The 20,617-nt window shown below is 41.4% G+C and overlaps 2 protein-coding genes across 2 annotated transcripts in view; one reads left to right on the plus strand and one right to left on the minus strand.

Moving 5' to 3' along the window:
• LOC100497498 (serine/threonine-protein kinase MRCK alpha) overlaps positions 1–3,629 on the plus strand; it is a 60,828-nt gene extending 57,199 nt beyond the window's left edge. Inside the window, exons 35-37 of the mRNA XM_002938708.5 lie at positions 1,003–1,081; positions 1,163–1,248; positions 2,257–3,629. Coding sequence (XP_002938754.3) covers positions 1,003–1,081; positions 1,163–1,248; positions 2,257–2,301 — 210 coding nt within the window. The 3' untranslated portion in view covers positions 2,302–3,629. The remainder of the gene's footprint in view (positions 1–1,002; positions 1,082–1,162; positions 1,249–2,256) is intronic.
• scyl1 (SCY1-like, kinase-like 1) lies at positions 3,536–20,407 on the minus strand. The gene is given in 18 exon segments (NM_001016149.2): positions 3,536–3,934; positions 4,013–4,091; positions 6,749–6,997; positions 7,133–7,213; positions 7,326–7,459; positions 8,183–8,362; positions 9,010–9,085; positions 9,207–9,395; positions 9,559–9,714; positions 10,088–10,201; positions 11,803–11,910; positions 12,826–12,984; positions 14,911–15,066; positions 17,057–17,147; positions 17,256–17,473; positions 17,565–17,687; positions 18,408–18,548; positions 20,218–20,407. Coding segments are annotated over 18 exon segments (2,484 nt in total). The 5' UTR covers positions 20,323–20,407; the 3' UTR covers positions 3,536–3,809.
• Between the last annotated feature and the right edge of the window lie 210 nt (positions 20,408–20,617).

The raw sequence follows: 20,617 nt of genomic DNA on the forward strand, positions 1-20,617 counted from the left end.
CTGTGCTCCCTTTATCAAAAACTACAAATCCATGTCTAAGGGCAAACACACAGGTGCTACTTAGTAGCAGTGTTTAGCAGCTACTAAATACCAGAAAATACCCTGTACAGTACAGTAATGAGAATTGCCTCTAAAACACACGTAGACACAATTATCAGTAAATGATCAGCATTTTCTATTTTTGTAGCCGTGACAAGTAGTTAGTACTAGTAGCTCTGTGTGATATCCCATGGGGAGTGTTAGTCGCCCGCGATAGATCTCCGCTATTGCAGTCGACAAACTGCTTCCAAAATGCCTTTCCAATGGTAACAATAGCAGTCGCCGGTGTAAAGGCCTTTGCGTCAATTTGGTTTTTCAAAGTTGCCTTCAGAAGCAATGGTTTGGAAAACCACTTTTGTGATCCATGTAGTGCAGAGATCATGCCCTGGTCCCCTTCCTAATCAACAGTTAAAGGAAAAGTAACACTAAAATTAGTAAAAGTAAAAAATCTATTCTACCCTGTACCAATAATTGCCCTATCCTGCAAACCATTTATTATTTTGAATGCTTTATTAGAAAATACCAGCTAAAACTTGGCTTCTGGTCATTTGAAATAAGGCGATACGGCGATGCAGAAGGAGCAGAATCCACTATGCGACAATCGATTGATCGATCCTACCCTTCCTTCTTTATAGCTGGTTACTAACTGTAAAGTTGCTTAGAATTAGCAACTCTATAACATACTAAAAGTTAGCTTAAAGGTGAACCACCCCTTTAATCACATCTGACTTGTTTTTTAATTTAAAATTTTACACTGAGAAGCTGAGGGTTAAACCAAAGAGAAATGTGTCTTTGTCCCAAACCGTATATTTGGACCTGGACTCCTGCTTCCCCTTTCCCCAGTTAAAGCCACAGAATAATAAAGCAAGAACAGAACAGCAACACCTTTTCCCAACAGGTTTATAAATCAGGGCTGTTACAACTCTCTCGTTTTTTTCCCTCATTTTCTTTTTCTTTTGTTAGGCACAAGAAGAGAAACGGAGGAGCAGTGGGCAAGATGTGTCTGCTTCAGGATCATCTCTTTCCTCCAGTATTGACAATGGTAAAACCCACAGCATTCCGTTAAATTGGGCATAATGGTATGTGCTAGGCAAGAAACGTAAAGCTTCTTTTTCTCTTTCAGTAAAGCGAAATTCCAGCAGCTCCCAATCCGAGGACTCACTCTCTTCTCCTCAAGGGCTTATGCTGTCCTCAGATATTCTGAGTGAGGTGAGAGAATGTCTTTGCATTTTATACATCACCTTGTATTGAGGTTTGCTTCTAACTATGAAAGCACAGGAGCTAAGCACACAAGCACTAATAGTGTTATTTTCTCTCACAATAAGGGTTCAGATTCTGTTTATAACATAGTAAGTTAGGTTGTAAAAAGACATATGTCCATCAAGTTCAACCTTAATGCCTATATATAACCTGCCTAACTGCAAGTTGATCCAGAGGAAGGCAAAAAACCCCCATCTGAAGCCTTTCCACAGAGGGGAAACATTTTCTTCCTGACTCCAAGATGGCAATCGGACCAGTCCCTGGATCAGTTTGTACTAAGAGCTATCTCCCATAATCCTGTATTCCCTTCACTTGCCATCCAACCCCTTCTTGAAGGTTAAAAACTGAATGATTATGCTTGTAAAATCAGCCACAGGCATTTCAAGGAGCAGTGTAGCATGTTAGGGCTACAGTACATGGGATTTGAGTATCAGTACTTATCTGGGTGATACCAACATTCACCCAAGACCACTTCTCATTCTGTCATATAAAAAGTGTCCCGGTTTGGTCAAGTAAAAGGAATGGGTGCCGGCCAGTCAATAGTGCTTCCCATTCAACTGAATTGTAATTTATGTATGACTTGGGTGATTAGTTGCATATTAACTGCTGCCACAAGTTACAGCGACATATACACTGTGCACCGTGGTCTTTAATTAGTACCAGTGCCTGGTTCAAGAGTACTAAAAAAAAAATGGTTTCCTCTAGGCAAGAATAAAAAGGGCCCATGAACTATTTTTCCTTAGTTTAATATCACACCAGGCAGAAACTCCCAAAACCTCTACCTCCCATAGAAAATCACTTGTCACCACTAGTGGGGGTGGTTTTCCACTGCATTCTACAGGAGGTGACATGGATATTTTTGCTTTTTAAACATCAGTACAGAGTAATTCATCTCCTATAAAGAATAGCACCAGCATTGGGTCTGTGTTAATGCCTTATCCTTGCCATATTTTTCAGATTTCTGACCACACAGGCCTAAACCTCTCCAACACCTCATACTAACAAGCGGAGGAGTCTTGTGCCAAAGGCTGGGAGCTGCAGTTTGGCTAATTATGACAACAGTGCCCTAATGCCCCTTAAATATGCAGTGAAAACAGGACTCTCTGAAGAACCCTACCGCAGAAATGAAAGTTTACTTTTATATGAAAGTTTCTAGTTTAACTTTAAAAGATTTAAAGATATTGTTTCAGATCTCAGCCCCTTTGAATAGTGTGTATTGCACTCTCATACCCTGCTGGACCTTACAGAAAGATGCAAAGGGACACGGTCACATGGGCTGGTGAGCAAAAATGAAAGAAACCTTCAGAGCTCTAGCTACATAACTCAGTAGGTTATTGGGGTTCAGTGATATATATATATTTATGGCTGTTGTCATTCAAAAGATAAATGCAGAGTTTTTCCATATTCATCTACCCAGTATTTCACATAAATGCAGTGTTTAAAAGGTACGATTATGTTCTGCTGCTAGATAACAGGACAGCGGGTCAGCACACTGGTCTAGGAAGACTAAGCTCTTACCATAGGCCAGCAGTCTCCTTAAAGTAAAATGCACTGGCTTGTGGTACTTTAAGAGAGAGTGCGCAGCTTGTCCCAGGCCTCCCTTGAGCCAATAAAAACTGGGTGCCTGCTCATTGCAATTTGCTGAAGCAGCTCAGGACCACACCCAAGTCTTTTGAGGGGTGAAGATGGCTTCTGTGCACCCTGCCCCAGTGCATTTTTTTTTCCGTAAGTGGAGGTAGGAGTGGTAGGTAATTATAGTCATGGGGGGTGGGGCTAAATAATTGGGTTGCCAATCATTATCTGAGTGCACCTCTGCAGGAGCCATTTTGGCCTTACTGATTTAATCATGAAACTAAGTTCTATAGGATGTGAAAAAAAACCACCACTTTGCATATATAATGCAATAATTTTAGGAGTATTGCAAATGTTTTTGTTTTAAATATTGATTGATTTATTCATCAGGCTTTACACTAGCACCTCCCCTGAACGTGCAATTACTGCACATTTAGGAGATATTTTAGGTGTGTATTACATATCTTTATTGCCAAATGGCTGGTGCCATGTTAAATATATATGTGTAAATAAATGTTTACTAGCACAATATTCATCTTATTCATATTCATTACCAGAGTGAGGACAGCACATATTTATAAGCCCTTGCATGAATGTGTCTGCGGATGGATTCTCATTGCTTCATTTTATTGTATGTGAAATTACAGATGCAATGGAGACATTCTGGTTCGTAAAATTCCATTTTATTCTTTGGCTGTACACGTACAGCATTGTATGTAAGATAAAAATTTATACAGCATAAATATTATGAAACCTCTGACCTTGTTCTCTCTTCATTATGGGAAGTGTCACAGCTTGCTGGGGTTGGGTGGCCTTGCACGGAGTATGACTCTGAGCCATAACTGGACCAGTCCGACAAACAATGAACATGATGTTTCTGCTGTGGAGTTAATAATAAAACATCACCAATGTGTCCTTTATTTATTTCCTAGCTCCTCTCAGTCCAGTTTCCTCACTCCCAGTTTCAAGGGCCCTTTGGCTGCTCTCCTCTCAGCCCTTTTGGCTTCTATTTCTTTTTGACGCTCCTCTCGCTTTTTCCGGGCCATTTCAGCTTTACTCAGACCTAAGAAAATTAATTAATCGTTAAAAAATCCTATGCAAATCTCTATAAACTAGAAGTGAAAGGAAGCACAAAACTTACCCTGATCTGCTTCCACGGATTCCCAGTTGTCGTCTCCTCCCCAATCCCCGGCGCTATCTGAATTCCGATTATCATTTTTCTGATACAGAACAAAGGAAAAAGATAATCTGAAAACTTTGAAAATTGTGCTGTTATGGCTTTTTGTGTTCCACTTACATTTCTTGTTGTAAATGATTTAGAACAAAATGAAGACCAACTGCAAGTTGTATACATCATACTAAAAATCTACTGTAAAGGTAATATCTACCCGTTTGTGCTTTGTTTTGTAAAAGACTTGTGTGTTCTGTATTACTGCAGGGTGATGTGGCACTAACTGATTGGTCAGGAGTCTGTTCCATCCTCATTGTAGGTCAGGCAACTATTCTTGGTAACACACCAAACAGGTTTTTGGAAAAGTTTTCCACATATTCTAAACCATAGCGGAGCTCAAAGAATGCCTTATGTGTGTGTAAATTGTATGTGCAAACAAAGTTGTTCCAACTGATAGGAATGCAAGCCCTCACAACAGTTATACATGCTTATGGTTCTTGGTTAAGTTTCTATTCACAGCACTGCACTGTTCTCCTGGTACAACAACTATACTGTGCAGCAGAGTTGCAGTGTGCCATTACACATTGTGTGGCATTTCTCATAACAGATTGTGATGGCATGCCCAATGTTATTGTGGAATAAATTCAAGTTGAACAACTGGAGAAGGTGTAATCTCTCACACTAACACAGTTTCTCAGTTCAATGCAATATCCAGCCACCCCCAAGCTATTTGGTAGCATTAAATTTAAGTGACCTTTAAGGTTTACTTATCCCTAATTTCATGTAAAAGTTTTTAGTAACTTCCAATGTAAATTTTGTAACAATAACACCACCACCTGCTGGTCAGTTCCTGTAACCATACAGTCACAGCGATATACCTTCAGAAGGAAAGCAGAGAAGTGTTCTGGTGTTACTCTGGTACGGAAAGAGATCAGAAGCCTCAGATGCCCTTTCACATCTCCTTCCTGAGCAGAACAACCCCAGAACACTTCCCTGCTTTCCTTCTAAAGGTATATCCCTCTGACTGTACAGTTACAGGAACTGACCATGCAAAAAAAACATGGCAAGCTAAAGTAGGGATGGAAAGGGTATTGCAGCAAGGAGTAAAATAAATAAAGAAAATTTTATTTTGAAATATATAAATAGTAAAAAAATTAAGCCAGAAGGGGTGGGACCCTTATCACAGGGGGGAGGGGGAATTCAGAACTATAACTATAACCAGTGCTAGTAATATAACTACTGGTGCGTGGGTCACTCGGGAGGAAATTCAAAAGAGACTTTAACATGTAAAGGTAAACAAAGGTCCAGGACCGAATGGGATTCATCCCAGGGTATTAAACGAGCTGAGCGCTGTGATTGCCAAACCTCTTTATTTAATTTTTCAAGCTTCATTGAGGTCTGGCTAATTAGTGCCATTATTTAAAAAAGGATCCCGTTCTCAGCATGAAAACTATAGGCCTGTTAGTCTGACTTCAATGGTAGGAAAGCATTTGGAAGGGGTAATAAGGGATAGGGTACTTGAATACATTGCAGTTCACAATACTATTAGTTTGTGCCAGCATGGTTTTATGCATAACAGATCTTGCCAGACTAATTTAGTCGCCTTTTATGAGGAGGTGAGTAGGAACCTCGATGCTGGAATGGCAGTGGATGTCATCTACTTGGACTCTTCTAAAGCGTTTAATAAAGTACCTCACAGAAAGTTAATGATACAATTGAGGAATATTGGCCTAGAACATAATATTTGTACTTGGATAGAGAACTGGCTGAAGGATAGAGTACAAAGAGTGGTGGTAAATGGAACATTTTCTAATTGGACCAGTGTGGTTAGTGGAGTACCGCAGGGGTCAGTCCTTGGTCCTTTGCTTTTTAACTTGTTTATTAATGACCTGGAGGTGGGCATAGACAGTACTGTTTCGAATTTTGCTGACAGCACTAAATTGTGCAAAACTCCATGCAGGATGCTGCCGCTTTGCAGAGCGATTTGACAAAACTGAAAATCTGGCCAGCAAAAATGAAAATGAGGTAGAAAGTTGAAAAGTATAAAGTTATGAACTTTGGTAAAAATAATATAAATGCAAGAAAACTCTTACCTGTGCCTGCACTGGGAAGCACTGAATATTCTCAGGTGCAGGCACACTAAGCTGATACCCGCCAAAAAACATGAGACTTTGCATTTTCAGCAGATATCGGCTACATGTGCCTGCGACCAACGTGTTCAATGCTTTCTAGTGCAGGCACAAGTAGGAGGATACACCACGTCTGACATTAGCGTAAGGGTGCACTCCTTAGGACTTATGCTCCCCAATACTCTGTGCACATCTGAATGATACATAAGCTAGCGTGTGTTCTGGGGTATGAATAATGCTAATGGGACATTTTAAGTCTGAATACTGACTTTTGCAGGATAAAATCAGGGTGTTGCAATGTCAGAGAGGTGCAGTGTTCCAAAGGTAGGGAAAGTGAAACTCTACCAATACCTCTGTTTCTCAGCCTATCAATAATATGTAACCAAGCGCTGTGCTAAAGTACAACAAATTACAGATAAATAAGGCTCCCTGGGAAGAATAACAAGCTATATATTTTACTAGACATTGAGAATCTCCATTCTATCAATAGATATTCACCTAACGGTCTCTCTGCTAAATTACTGTATGTATTGCAGGTATCAATACAAAGGCTTATAACTAGTGTTACAACTGGTACCTGGCTGGAAGGCTCTGACAAAGATGCAAAGAAGTCCCCTTGTCGGCCGCTGCTGCCTGAGGTATCCCAGTTATAGTCGCTAGCAGGCCGAGTACCTTCCAGCTGTTGGGATTTAGATGCTGTGTGTTCCTTAGAGGGAGGAACAGTCTGGAATGCATCATCCCATCCCCAGCCATCATCAAGAGCAGAAGTTCTGTTAGGAGGGGGTGAAACCTGCTTTGTTTTGGACCTTGAGGAAGAAAAGTCAACCTGGAGTAACAGGACAAATAAGTAAAAATAGAGTATACGTTGCACAGAAATGTACAAACAGCATGAACTAACCCTGCACAAAGTGCCTGCAAGGCTGTAAGAGAAGCAGAGTCACATTTAGTATCAGCCACTTACAGTTTTCTCCTGTGTTTTCCCGTGGCCCCAGTCTGTGTCCCAGTCGTCATTCTCAGTCTGACCCCTGTTCTGTTCGGCATCCTGCAAGGAAAACAGGCATACTATATACATTGGGGAGTATACTATTCCAGCCCATCACTCAGGGTTGGGGGTCAGTGTTCCTATGTTTCAATACCAATATTTTCTACCCCACCTCTAGGCTGCCCCAATCTTCATCATCCCATCGATCTAAGGAATTATCCGGAGCACCTTTTTCTTCTTCAGGTTCATAACTGGTTGGGGCAGTTGATGCAGCAGCAGGGGGAGCAGATGATGAAGGAGCAGTATCTTATAAAAAACACAATGAAAAAATAGTGTTAACAGGTGGTTCCTAACAAGACCAGCCAAGGTAATATGGAAGCAGAGGGTCATAATATTATAATGCAAGAGCTATAAATATCCTGTGAATTAAAAACGGTTCTTAGTGATGTCATTTCTGTCACATAACATTATGCACATAAATAATAAATGGTGGAAAATCATGTACATGTCATATGACAGCTACTATTTTCATAGGTGGTTGTACTTCCACCGCAAGGAGGGAAACTACTGATACAGGCGCTCTTTCCCATATAATTATATATCCACTTCTAAGTACAAATACAAATGCATAAAAAGCATTAAAATCAGTACAGTACAAAAAATCAAGTTGAAACAGGGCCAAGTGGCACAGGTAAAAATAACATAACAGATAAGCTCTGTAAAATGAAATTCAGCAACCCTAGGATTAAACAAATGCAGGAAAGCAAAGTTCATAGATAGTCAATGTCACTAGCACTGTGAACTTCAAAGAGAGCCACTAAGTTGGAAGCCTGCTATTAGCAGTCTAAAATCTCAGAAACCATTAAAAATAATTTTAAAAAAGCATAAACTGCAAAAGTGCACAAAAAAGCACCCTAGGTAAGTTTGAATGAATTCATTTTCTAAGGTACAGTTGCCCTTAAATGCCCTACATGTAATGCAGTGCATCTCCTGTCTGTGTATTAGGTTGGTACTTTAGATTATCTGCACCTGGTTTGCTTGCTTCTGAGGCAGTTGAAGGTGCCGATGCCCCTTCTGAAGCAGCTGCATCCTGGGCTCCACCACCTGTGCGGATGAACTTGGAGGTCAAGGAAGAAACGCCAGTGACGGCCCAGCCAGCCCAGCCTCCCACAACACTTGGGCTTACGGAAGCTGTGTGTACATCCTTCTCTGCAGAAATTAAAAAGTAATTATATTTATATCAGAGGAAGATTCATATTGGTAGTCAACTTCTGAAAAGCAGCACCAAGTTTCTGGAGAGAGAGACAGACAGATGGAGATTCTTGCTTTGTACAAAGTCCACATCTCTCATATATTCCTTCTATTCTTGTGTCCGATTTCAAGGTAAACCCTGGCTTTTGGTGGCTGCGGCTCGTGGGGGTAGGTTTGGTTGATGAAGAGATGCACTACATTCAGGATTGTATTGTCTGTTTGCACACAAAATGCCAATTGCTTTCTGCCCACTGGCTAATCAGCGATAGAGGGGTAGTTTGTCAGGTCAGTAGTGGCACTGTGTGCAGTTACTTGTGACCACCTGTGAGAGTATGGGCACCAGCACAAGACAGCTGCACTGAGAGATGAGACACTGCATAAGGCAATGGGTAGCACTGGTTACGTACCGACTGTACAAGCATGGCCACAGGCACGAGACAAGGGTGCAGGGATAACAAACCTGGGCGATGCTAGCATCACTTTATGTATAAAAGCAGAGGCAGAAGTCACTGCTGTGGTTTATGGAATCTGAGTCCATGACAGAGCACCATTATTTACACACAAACAGATCTGTAGATTAAAAGTGAGATAAATATGGCACTTACCCAGCTCTGCCAGCTGCGATGGATCCTCTGATACTGTCTCCAGTTTATCCAAAAAGCTGCGGATTGCTTTGAAAGCCTGAGATGAATAAATGCCCAAGTCATGGGATGTAGTGATTGGTCACTGACATTACAACCAACACAAAGCTGAGCCCTACTCTGTAATATCGCTAGGGCTGATATAAATTCTGATGCCTCACCTGCTCTCTGACATTTTTCTCTGGATCCACAGTGACCCCACAAAGAACTGGCAGAACCTTTCCAGCACAGTCAGTCAAGGAATAAAAGTTGTGTGTAGCAGCAAAACCAAGAACACCTGCTGCCCGCGATGGCGAAAACGGGTCCTTGGTGGCTCGGCTGAAGGCTGAAATCAGAACCCTCTGACGTGTCTGCAAAAAGGGAAAGCTTGCACTGAGCACATGTGCTTGCACTTCTTTCATGGCAACAAGCTTCCTGGATTTTAAGGACAGTGTATCCCAGTAATGATAGATGTATATTTAGAACATGTACCCAGTAGCAATATGCACACACAGCTTACACATAAACACTTACAGCAGGATTTAAATATGGCGCAATCTTCCCAAGACAGACAGTTGTGTTACAGCGGATTGGTCCCTGATCATCACGTGCCTGGAGTCTGGCAAAATGCTTCATTAGCTCCATATTGAGGTTATTCTCATTTAGCTTCGGGGCCAAGAGCAACATGGACTGAAGGGAGAGAATAGAATATTATTAAGCTTTTGGCAACAATGTATACTCGTTGACTGCATTCAAACTATTCGACCCTACGTATTATAAACACTATTTCCTCTCATTCCTGGGCCTGGGCTTTCTGACCCCTGCTGCACACTTAGGGAGAATCACAGCACTTCCTTGTCTGTCTGCAGTCACTTCCTACTGGAACCAATCCTTCCTGGCCATGATATATCTGGAATTAGCCGCACTTGCTCAGTTAGCAATCATCAAAGTGGCTTTTGCATCTAAACTGAATGGCAGGGTTTTCCCCAGAACCTACCAAGAATAAACCTTAGAGATAAAGAGTGGGTGTCTGTTATGCATGGCCATGTTGCACATTACTTACCTTTACTGTCTGCTCCCGAATAGCAGGGTTGGTATCCATAAAACCATGTACGACGTGAGGGAAAATCTGTGCATTGACTGTTGGTTCATTTAAATACTGGATAAAATTCTCCATCTGCCACATAAAAATAAAGATTTAATGTACTTTATTATCAGATTACAGCTGAATTACTAGTATGGCCTTTAGTTTTAAAATGGTGCTAAAGATTCTCAGTTGGATCGAGATGAGAGGTCTGACTGGGCCGTTACAGGACATTCACCTTGTTGCCGCTGCAGGGTTGCTATTACAGGTATTGGATCCCTTATACAGAAATCCATTATCCAGAAAGTTCTGAATTACGGAAAGGCCATCTCCCATAGACTCCATTATAAGCAAATAATTCTAATTTTTAAAAATGATTTCCTTTTTCTCTGTAATAATAAAACAGTACCTTGTACTTGATCCCAACTAAGATATAATTACCCCTTATTGGGGGCAGAACAGTCCTATTGGGTTTATTTCATGGTTAAATGATTCCCTTTTCTCTGTAATAATAAAACAGTACCTGTACTTGATCCCAACTAAGATATAATTACCCCTTATTGGGGGCAGAACAGCCCTATTGGGTTTATTTCATGGTTAAATGATTCCCTTTTCTCTGTAATAATAAAACAGTACCTGTACTTGATCCCAACTAAGGTATAATTACCCCTTATTGGAGGCAAAACAGCCCTATTGGGTTTATTTAATGGTTAAATGATTCCCTTTTCTCTGTAATAATAAAACAGTACCTGTGCTTGATCCCAACTAAGGTATAGTAAATTTATTGTAGGCAAAACAATCTTATTGGGTTTATTCAATATTTATATGATTTTAAGTTATGGAGATCCAAATTACAGAAAGACCCCTTATCCAGAAAACCCCAGGTCCTGAGCATTCTGGATAACAGGTCCTATACCTGTACTATGATTTAGGTTTTAGAATCACTTCTGTTTTTAGAAAATTGTATTTTCCTGTATTTTAAATTCCAATATTTTCTATAGTATGCCTCCCCCATAAGGCACACTAACAGGCCTACAGTCTGCTGAGGAAAGTTAAAGAACAGCAGCACTTTAGCAACCTGCCAATTGCTTAGTATATCAATGTATCACAGAATTATTATATCCAGAAGTTTGGCAACAACAAACCCATTACTATCCTTTACCATTCTGGAAAACCCTGCATAGCATTTGTTCTCCTTCAGAATCATCTTGTCTTTTATATCACCCAATCCTATACTTAAAGGATAAGTAAAACTTTAAAATAAGTGAATGTAGAATTGATGAGAGTTATTGTAACTACTTACTACTGCCACCCTAAGAAATAATTCTAAATCCCTTTCAATCGTTTACTTTACTTACACTATATATGTTATTTATATTTTGTTCCCTTCCATCTTGGAATTACACAATCACAGCAAGAAGGTGCCACTTTGTGGATACTTATTAAGGCAAGCTTTGTATCACCCCAAAATCTTGTGTATGTGCCAGAATGGGGCCTAATGCCCATCCAATGCACTGGCTATGCAGATGAGATGAAGAGTAGTGACATCTAGTAAGTGCTGACTAGAAAGTAAAAGGAATGGACATTTATTTTCATATGAGCAGTGCAGTTGGTGAAAATAAAACACATAAGGACCCATACAGGTTTCATATTAACAAAGCACAGTGAAGCAATGGAAGGAGGCTGGCACACACCTGCTGCAGAAGTCGTATCCTCATGGCACGGTCAGTGGAGGAAAACATTTTAACTACAACTGGAATGATTTTTTGCTGGTATTCATCAGCATTCAGAAATTTCCCAATCTATAAAAACACACGAAATGTTAAAATGCTGCTGTGCTATGCTCTGGGCATATCTGCAGTACGGCAAACAATACAATATGAAATTAAAGCTTTGGAACAAACCAAATTAGGGAGGGGGTGAGTCAGAGTACACTTCCACATTTGTCACAAGTGCTGGCAGAATTTTTGCCTTAGCAAATACTTGATATGTTGTTCAGACACAGTAATGCACTGCCACGTCACATAAAACCGCTCACTGTGCCTGTTTATTTATGGCATAAACATCTAACACAAGCTACCACACCTTAAAGGAGAAGTGCACCTTAGAAATGAATTAAGTATGTGTACAAGCTACTATAAGTTAAAGTAACTGCATTGTATATTGTTAATAATGCATATAATTTATATATATATATATAATTATGGCCTTTCCCTACCCTGTTGGGGTCATTATCCATAGCAACCAGAATGCAAACTAAAAACAATGGTACATATCCAAGTTAGTTTGAATAGTGTGAATTATAGCTCAGTGGGTGGCAACAAATTACTACATACCCACCCGCAATGCAATTGTCTGAAGGTGTTTGGCCATGTTGGAAACATAGCGGTCTGTATCGCTAAGGGCTCTGGAACTCCCCGAGTTGCCTTCCCCTGCCATCCCATCGGCGACAATGTAAGTCGCCGGCGGGATGGCAGACGCGGCGGCGCGATTTCGCGCAAATCGCCGAAAAAGACTCGCGAGGGGAAGGCAACTCGGGGAGATTAGTCGCCTGCGAACAGGGAGTTTTGCCGCGGGCGACTAATCTCCCCGTGTGCCAGAGCCCTAAAAGCTGAAAGTGCACTTTCCCTTTAACTTTAAGATGGTAGAATCTCAGGGTGGAAATGGAAATATAAGAATTTGTAGGCACACACTACCATTGTGAGAACCAACCTTACCTTGAAAAGTGGGGGCAAAACAACAGCGCCTGCGCTGCCAAATTCAAATGCTGTCAGCAGCTGTGGAAGGATTTTATGTCGACAGAAATCTTCAGGGAAGGAGTCTAAGTTTTCACTGAGCTGTTCAAAAAACGTCTGCTTTTCTGCTGGGTCCTTTATCTAAGGAAACAAGAACGAGAAGTTAAATGGGCAGTTTCCCTAGCCCAAGCTGTCTGTTTTCAATTTGTTCATAACAGGTAATTTATTTTAATCTATTGCTTGAGTGTGCTTGGGCAGAAGTCTGCCAAGGTGAACTGCTAGTACTTCAATTCCCAAGATCCCCTAAAGACACCAAAATATGCTTGAAAATTAGAGCCTGTGGCAAAGATGGCAGGACAATGGCCTGCTTACTCAGAGGGAATTCCTAGGCATCAAACAAGCAGTCTGAAAAGGATCTCAAAAAGGACTGGTGTCAGTCTCACAACTGTGTAAGCGCGATTTGCTCATAGGAAGAGCCAATGTATAGACCAGGGATCCCCAACCTGTGACATGTGAGCAACGCAAACACAAAAACTTTCCTAAAAGGTGACCAATAAGAACTCAGATTTGTTAAAGAGTAGCCCAATATGGACTGACAGACTACTAGAGGCTCTGTTTAGCAGTACACATGATCTTATTGCCTCCAAAACTTGCTTCTAAGTCAGAAATTCAAAAATCAGCACAGACTTTGGGGCCACTGGGACCAACATCAAAGGGGTTGGTGAGAAACATGTTGCTTGCGAGCCACTGGTTGGGGATCATTGACTTAGACCATCTCTGGAGCCCTCTCTGAAGGCTATGGTTCACTAAAAAGGACACTGAAAAAATATCTTATGGGAGGTTAATCAGGAGAATAAAGAAAAGAGCAGGAGTTGTCTTGTTTCTTAGAAAAAAAAAAGTTTCTTAGAGTTGCATTCTCTTTAACTGGATGGAGTTCCCCTTAAATTCAGGAATTATTCTCAGTAGGGGCATAAGCTGCAGTTGAGGTGTCTGCATGTCTAGGTTAGCTGGAAAAGATGGGGGAGGGGAACCAATTTAAGATGCCCATACATGGTCAGATTTAAGCTGCCGATTCGAGCCCTGTAGACTGATTCGGCAACTTATTTGCCCCCCCGACAAACCTCCCCAAAAGATATCTGGCCAAAAATCATCCAGGTGTCGATTGGAAATGTTTGATTGTCCCACTGGATCAGGAACTGCATTGGATCACTGATGCGGTCCTCAACCTAACAACTCTTATTCAATCATTAAGCACAATAATGCCCACCTTAAGTTAGCATATCAGGGGACGATACAGTTGTTTAGCGACCTCGCTAAATGAACGGATCTTAACTTGTCTGGCAAGTTAGCAATTTTTTAGCAATTAAAAAGCAACTATGGTATACACAACATTCCAACAAAATGCTTTCTGAAGGCGAGTTACCACTTTAAAGAGAGTAGGTGACAAAAGCTTAAAGGAGAACTATACCCCCGGGTGCTAAAAGCCCCCTTAACTATCACTGCCTTGACCCCCCTCACCCCTCCCTTACTGCATAGTCTGTAAGTTTAAACACTGTCCCTATCGCTAACCCCAAGCTAAAAATGCAGAGAAGTGCAGCAGCGTACCTGGCCAACATCTTCATAGCAACTGATGACTCTTTAGGTCTCACCGCCGTTACGAATCTGCTTGTGCATGCGCAGTTGGAGGAGCTTTAGCTGTGCATGCACAACCAGGGTCCGTGTCGACGGTGAGACCCGAAGAGTCTTCAGTTGCTAAGAAGATGTTGGCCAGGTACGCTGCTGTGCTACTCTGCATTTTTAGCTAGGGGTTAGCAACAGGGACAGCATTCAGACTTAGGTACTATGCGATAAGGGCGAGGTGAGGGGTGTCAAGGCAGTGATAGTTAAGGGGGCTTTTAGCACCCGAGGGTATAGTTCAACTTTAAACATTACACTAAAGCAGTGCATAAGAAAATCAGTTAGACCTGGAAGGATTGAGAAGGGTGGAAGCTTTCTGTGACAGGGAGAACCAGATAGGGATACAAACACAGACAATGAAAGAACATGAGAGAAAAATCTGAATCTGACCTGTATCTCTTCCAGGAAGAGGTTGGTCTCCACAAAACTGTTGCAAAAAAATCCCCCCGGAGAGCGGCAATTCTGAAGGAAGCGTGCAGGATTGGGACGGACTTTGGGGTTGGCCCCGACCAGCTCACAGTAATGAGGCACCAGTGATTTGGGAATCTGAAGCAGAAAACACACGCTGAGCTACACTGCACCGTCTTATTCATACAAGGAACAAAAATACTAATACAGCATTAAAAATGATTCAGGGGAGCAGTCTTGTGCATATATACAAATAGCTATTCTCTGAGCACTGTGAGTCTCTCTCTCTTGTATAATGTGTGTGTATGTGGGTTGTTCAACTGAATTCAATGGAATCTGATCTGAAAGCATGTAATCATATGACAACACCTATGAGAGCCACCTGTTTTGATGTCCCTAAATTATTATTAATAAAATTAATATTGTCATGGGAAAACATGTTTTTTAAAAAACACATCAGTTAATAGAGTGTCTCCAGCAGAATCCTGCATTGAAATATGTTTTCTAAAACACAAGCAGATTTTTTTATATTTAATTTTGAAATTAGCCATATTCTTCATTTCCCAGGGTGCCACAGCCATCTGACTTGTGCTCTGATAATCTTCAGTCACACTTTACTGCAGTGCTGCAAGTAGGAGTGATATCTACCCCCTCCCAGCAGCTGATCAGCAGAACAATGGGAAGGGAGCAAGATAGCAGCTCCCAGAATAGCATTCAATAGTAAAAAATCCAAGGCTGGCTTGGGACTCCTCCAGTTACATGGGAGTAATGTTTAGCGCTGGCTCCTTCTGAAAGCTCAGACTCAGGCGCCTACACACTAAAAAAAAATACATTTGTTGGTTCAAGAATAAAATTTTAAATGGTAAAGTTAATTATTTGCTATGTAAACAGTGTAATTTAGAAATAAAAAGTACACCATAAAAATTACGATAGTATCCCTTTAAGCTTTCAGTTAACACTAATGGTAATGTTGGCAGGTTAGTTATGTTTTTTTTGGTGCAATTAAAATGTATATTATACCAGTCCCCCATGGTAGATCCCTAAAGGGTCATTTCTGGGCAGCAATACAGTGTTTGGACAATAATGGATTTTTGTCCAAATGACCCATTTGGCTATAGGCTCATTATGTCCACAAGTGCAGTGAGCAACTTACACTTTTTCCTGCAGGAGTTGTGCCAAAAACCACTTTCACTAAAGGCACTTGCATCAAATGTGCTCTTCATGTTATTGTAGAGTCTGGCTTGGTGCCACTTAACCCCTTCCTTCCTTTCCAAATCAGGTGCTGCTGCTCCTAATGACACAGGGAACCCTGGAGCTACCTCCACGTCTTGACCATGTGGTAGCTCCAGTGTTTCCTCAGCTCCCTGCGTCAATAGACACAGCATACATATGTCACTCAAACGCTCAACACCAGAAATGACGCCAGATGCTTAGAAAATATTTTATGATAAATTGCATGCACAGTTGTGTCCACTTTGGTGAATGGGATGCAACTGTGGTTGGAGCAGCAAATTTGCATGTATCATTTGCAATCACCAGGTAAGTGAACGCGTCCTCATGTGTAATTGGTTAAGGCTCTATTGAACAAGCACCCCTCCTCTGATCATATTGCTCCAATTACATTGGAGTATGGGTGGATTATAGTGTGGGCTTTATAGTATGATGTGGTTGTTCTTTCGGCTGTTATTGTGCCTGTAACATGTAGTAAAGTATTGTTTATTATTGCAGCATAGCTCAAATTCCCTGGTTCTCTCAACCTCATATTTGCTGTTGATATACAAAGCCCATGAACTGGTTACGGGATAAAACATTCCTTGGGGCAAATGCAATTTGACGGCTAATGGTTCTGTCCTACCAAGTGGATAAGATTTTGCTGATGCCATGTTCAAAGGTACAGTTAACTACATCTCATACGCACACAAAACTTATTTTTGTCAAACCATGTGACTGTGCTGTATATATGTTATTTGGCATACTATATGCACATTTGTATAAACATTATTTATTTACCCTATATAAAAGATGTGGATAGCATGTGAATTATTTCTAGTTGAGCAGTATCATTAAAGGGAGTCTAACAGCCCTTATGTGTTGTAGTAAAGGCGATACTGTAACAGAAGGGCAATACCTTTCCGAGAGACCGGAGAGCAGTTGGCCGAGGAAGTGGCCCATTAAACACCTCCCAGATCAAGCAGCCAAGGCACCACATGTCAGCTGACCTGTTACGCAGAAACAGTTTGTTAGAGGGCAAATATAAGAATATGGGCACAAAGCAAAGGCAACACAAAATACATGTGGGGAAGGTCTAGACCCTCGACTGTTCTTACCACTTCTCCTTGGAGGTCTTGCTGCGGTCGGTCTTTTCTGGGGGGTTGTACTTCTCCATTTCAATTCCCTTTAGAGGTGCAGTGTCTTCAGCTCCAGCCGTGTACATGTAATCCAGGCCCCCCAACTTCCACTCACCTGCTCGATCCACAAACACCGCCGACATACAGACATTATTGTGAATAAGGTTACCGTCATTCACCAGGAAACTCAGAGCTTTCTACAAAGGAGGGTAAGGAAAGGGTTAGGAGAGAGGGAAGGAGTAAAAAGTAAAAAAAAATTAAATTTAAAAGACATTTATATATTCTCACCACAATCTGATGGAGCCCCCACGATATCTCAAGTTCACTGACTCCTCCACTGTCCGTTCTCAGTTTCACATATGTCCCCAGCGGTGTAACAGGCTCTGTCACAATGTACAGGCATTTGTCGGTCTGAGCGATAGGAAGGGATTATGGGAAAATGAGCAGTTACTAGCAATAAACTATAAATTCTGACAGGAGTCATTTCCAATTCTTAATGTTCACTGTCCTGACTGGCAGAGTGTCAACCACAGCTACATTTCCCTCTAACTCCAGGAAAAAGAAAACATATTCTGGTCTTTGTAATGTGCCCAACTGCATTGTGCACCTGAAGGGGCTAAAAACCCTAAAAATGTAACTGAAAAATGAATTGAAATTGAATATAAACCCAAATATGACATTTTGTATAATGAAAGCAACTTTCCAGTAGATATTGGTCTTAAGTTATTTGCAAATGGATTTGCTGTTGTTTCTGTTTATTCAGACTCCATTTTCCACAATGCCTTCAACACTTCATTGTAAAAGTCCATTATTTACAGAACATGCAAAGCTGGTTTCAACTGAAAATTGGAAAGTTGCTTCAAATTAAATTTGCTTTTATTAGGCCAAGTTTTAGATTTGGGTTTACAGTCCCTTAAAGGAGAAGGAAAGCTAATAGATTAGTCACTATAGTGCAAGCTAGAACACTATTTATTCTACAGAATGCTTTACCATACCTGAGTAAACAGCCATAGAGCTCCCTCTGTTGATGGGAAAGTAAATACAACCTATTTTTCTAGGCATTAAATAACTTCAAACCCCAAAAAAAGGGTAAAAAGTTTCTTTAGGATAATGTAGCTTAAATTAAGTTACCTCCAGTCCATCTACGTATGATAAAATATTGGGGTGTTTCAGGGTTTTGATCCTTTTTAAGGCTGTTTTGGCGGCTTGTGTTTGCTCTTCAGCCCCAGGCCGGATCTCGTACGTGAATACTGACACGGCATCTCCGCCAGTCTGTAACAAGTGAGGTTACATTATTATCCTGCACCCATCAACACATCAAAACATTCCAAATTCATCTTACTGCAGATTTTTAAAGTATATCATAGGTAATCACTGACATCCCCTTCCATTCTCTCATATAATATCTTCTCTCCCAATGTATTCCAGTTAATCAGTAGACAAGCAGGTAGGCTTAAAAGGCAAAAGGCCATTTAACCAACCCAGCAATACCTTGTGGAGTAATACTGCATGAGCACCCGGGAGCTTTTAACAGTTTAGGCACACATGCTAAATAGTGAAGGCATCAAGACACAACAGGTTAAACCTAAAAGAGGACATTTGCTCAGTAAATACCTAACAAGTGTATTTTTTTAGTTCTGCTCTTAGCTGGATGGTCGTCACTGGAAGTCAATGACCCTACAATCCCATATGAATGACACTTTTTTTTTTTTTTTTAAGGTTTTCTTACTCTTGTGCCTTCTGTACTTCCCACAATAGTTTCTCTTTTCCTTTCCCCCATTTTACTACCCAGTCATTCTTACACTGACTCCCCCTTTAACTCTCCCAAATATTTTGCCATCTTTACCCTATTTCCTACCTGCACTCAGCTTCCTTACTTTATGATCTCCTCTACTCACTCCACTGCCAACCCCTTCCAGAGGGGTCTCACAGTAGGCGCTGTCACACCATCATGTTATATATAGCACCGAGCGATGCACTGCACCATACCCCCAGGCTGAGTGGCCACAGCCAAGCAGAAAACATGTCAACTCTATGGTAAAGCTGGCAACCTACCCCTAAGCTACTAACACATGATCCTGGTAGGACATACGCACATTTTGCTGAGATCAATAGCGGGTTAGGAAACAAACCTGTGGCCATACACTACATACATGAGAGGAGGATGGTGTTCACAAAGGAGGAGGAGTAAAGTAATTTCACTAGCTAATTAGAAGGACAGGGCAAATTAATTATTTCCATAAAAAAAGCCATAGAGGCATGAAATCAGCACCATTTGGGAAGCAAGTGTTATGGAGCGCTACCCTGTTCTACACAAATGACAGCGGCCTTTACCTCCTTATATAAAGCAACTGTATAACTCTGTCAGACACTGCTCAAAGCTTTTAGGGTACCATGGGTGTAAGCAGAAACAATGGTGTACCATTGGACGCAGACACCTACTTTGTTATATATATATATATATATATATATATATATATATAGCAATCCCCCATGCATGCTCCCTACTGCAGCTTTATCTGTACAGCTCACAGGGCTGACCTGGCAGAGTAACCTCCCAGTGGGCCCAGGCCCAATGACTACTAATACCCCTTTAAATTTCCATCATACCCCTATACACCATCTATGTTATTTCCTCTGTCTAATTGTGGGAGGGTGCACTTTATACTCAGTTTTACTCAAGATAAGAAAACAGATATGTATAATTATAAACAAACAAAGCTCCTACCTATACACATATATTATTGGAATGTAGCTAATAAATACATGTTTATTTAGCACTAGTTGGTTAGTAGCCATGGCTGGTATTACCAGCACCAGTGTGAGACAGGCAGCACAGTACTGTATGTGCTCATCCCTCCATGTCCCCCTGTAACTGTGCTGTACGTGTGAGGCTGCACCCATAGGTGCTATCTGCTGATGCGGTTAACCGAACACTCACCTTCTTTTTGCCCTTCTGTACCCCCCATCCTGCCGGTAACTCTTCCCGCTCCCCGGTGACGTCATAGGGAAAATCACGGGCCGGATCCCGAGACCAGAACCACATCCTGACACTCGGAGCAGACACGTCACCGTGACGTCACACCCCCGCTGTGTGTGTGTGTGTGTGTGTTGCTTCTAATATCACGTGACTTGCGCGGTGCGCCGCGTCACCACCATGGTCACATGACAAACTTGGAACGTCAGCTGACCTGGAGAGGCGGGGCAAAAAAATGATTCATGCTTGAAGTAAATGTAGAAGGCTGAACGCCGCATACACTCGCTTTGCGTTACTGTTGCACACTGAATATCTGCTGGGGTTGTTTGCAATTATAAACAGCCGTAGTTGTTACGTAGCTTTT

Source organism: Xenopus tropicalis, chromosome 4 (genome assembly GCF_000004195.4).
Source record: "Xenopus tropicalis strain Nigerian chromosome 4, UCB_Xtro_10.0, whole genome shotgun sequence".
Lineage (NCBI taxonomy): Eukaryota > Metazoa > Chordata > Amphibia > Anura > Pipidae > Xenopus > Xenopus tropicalis.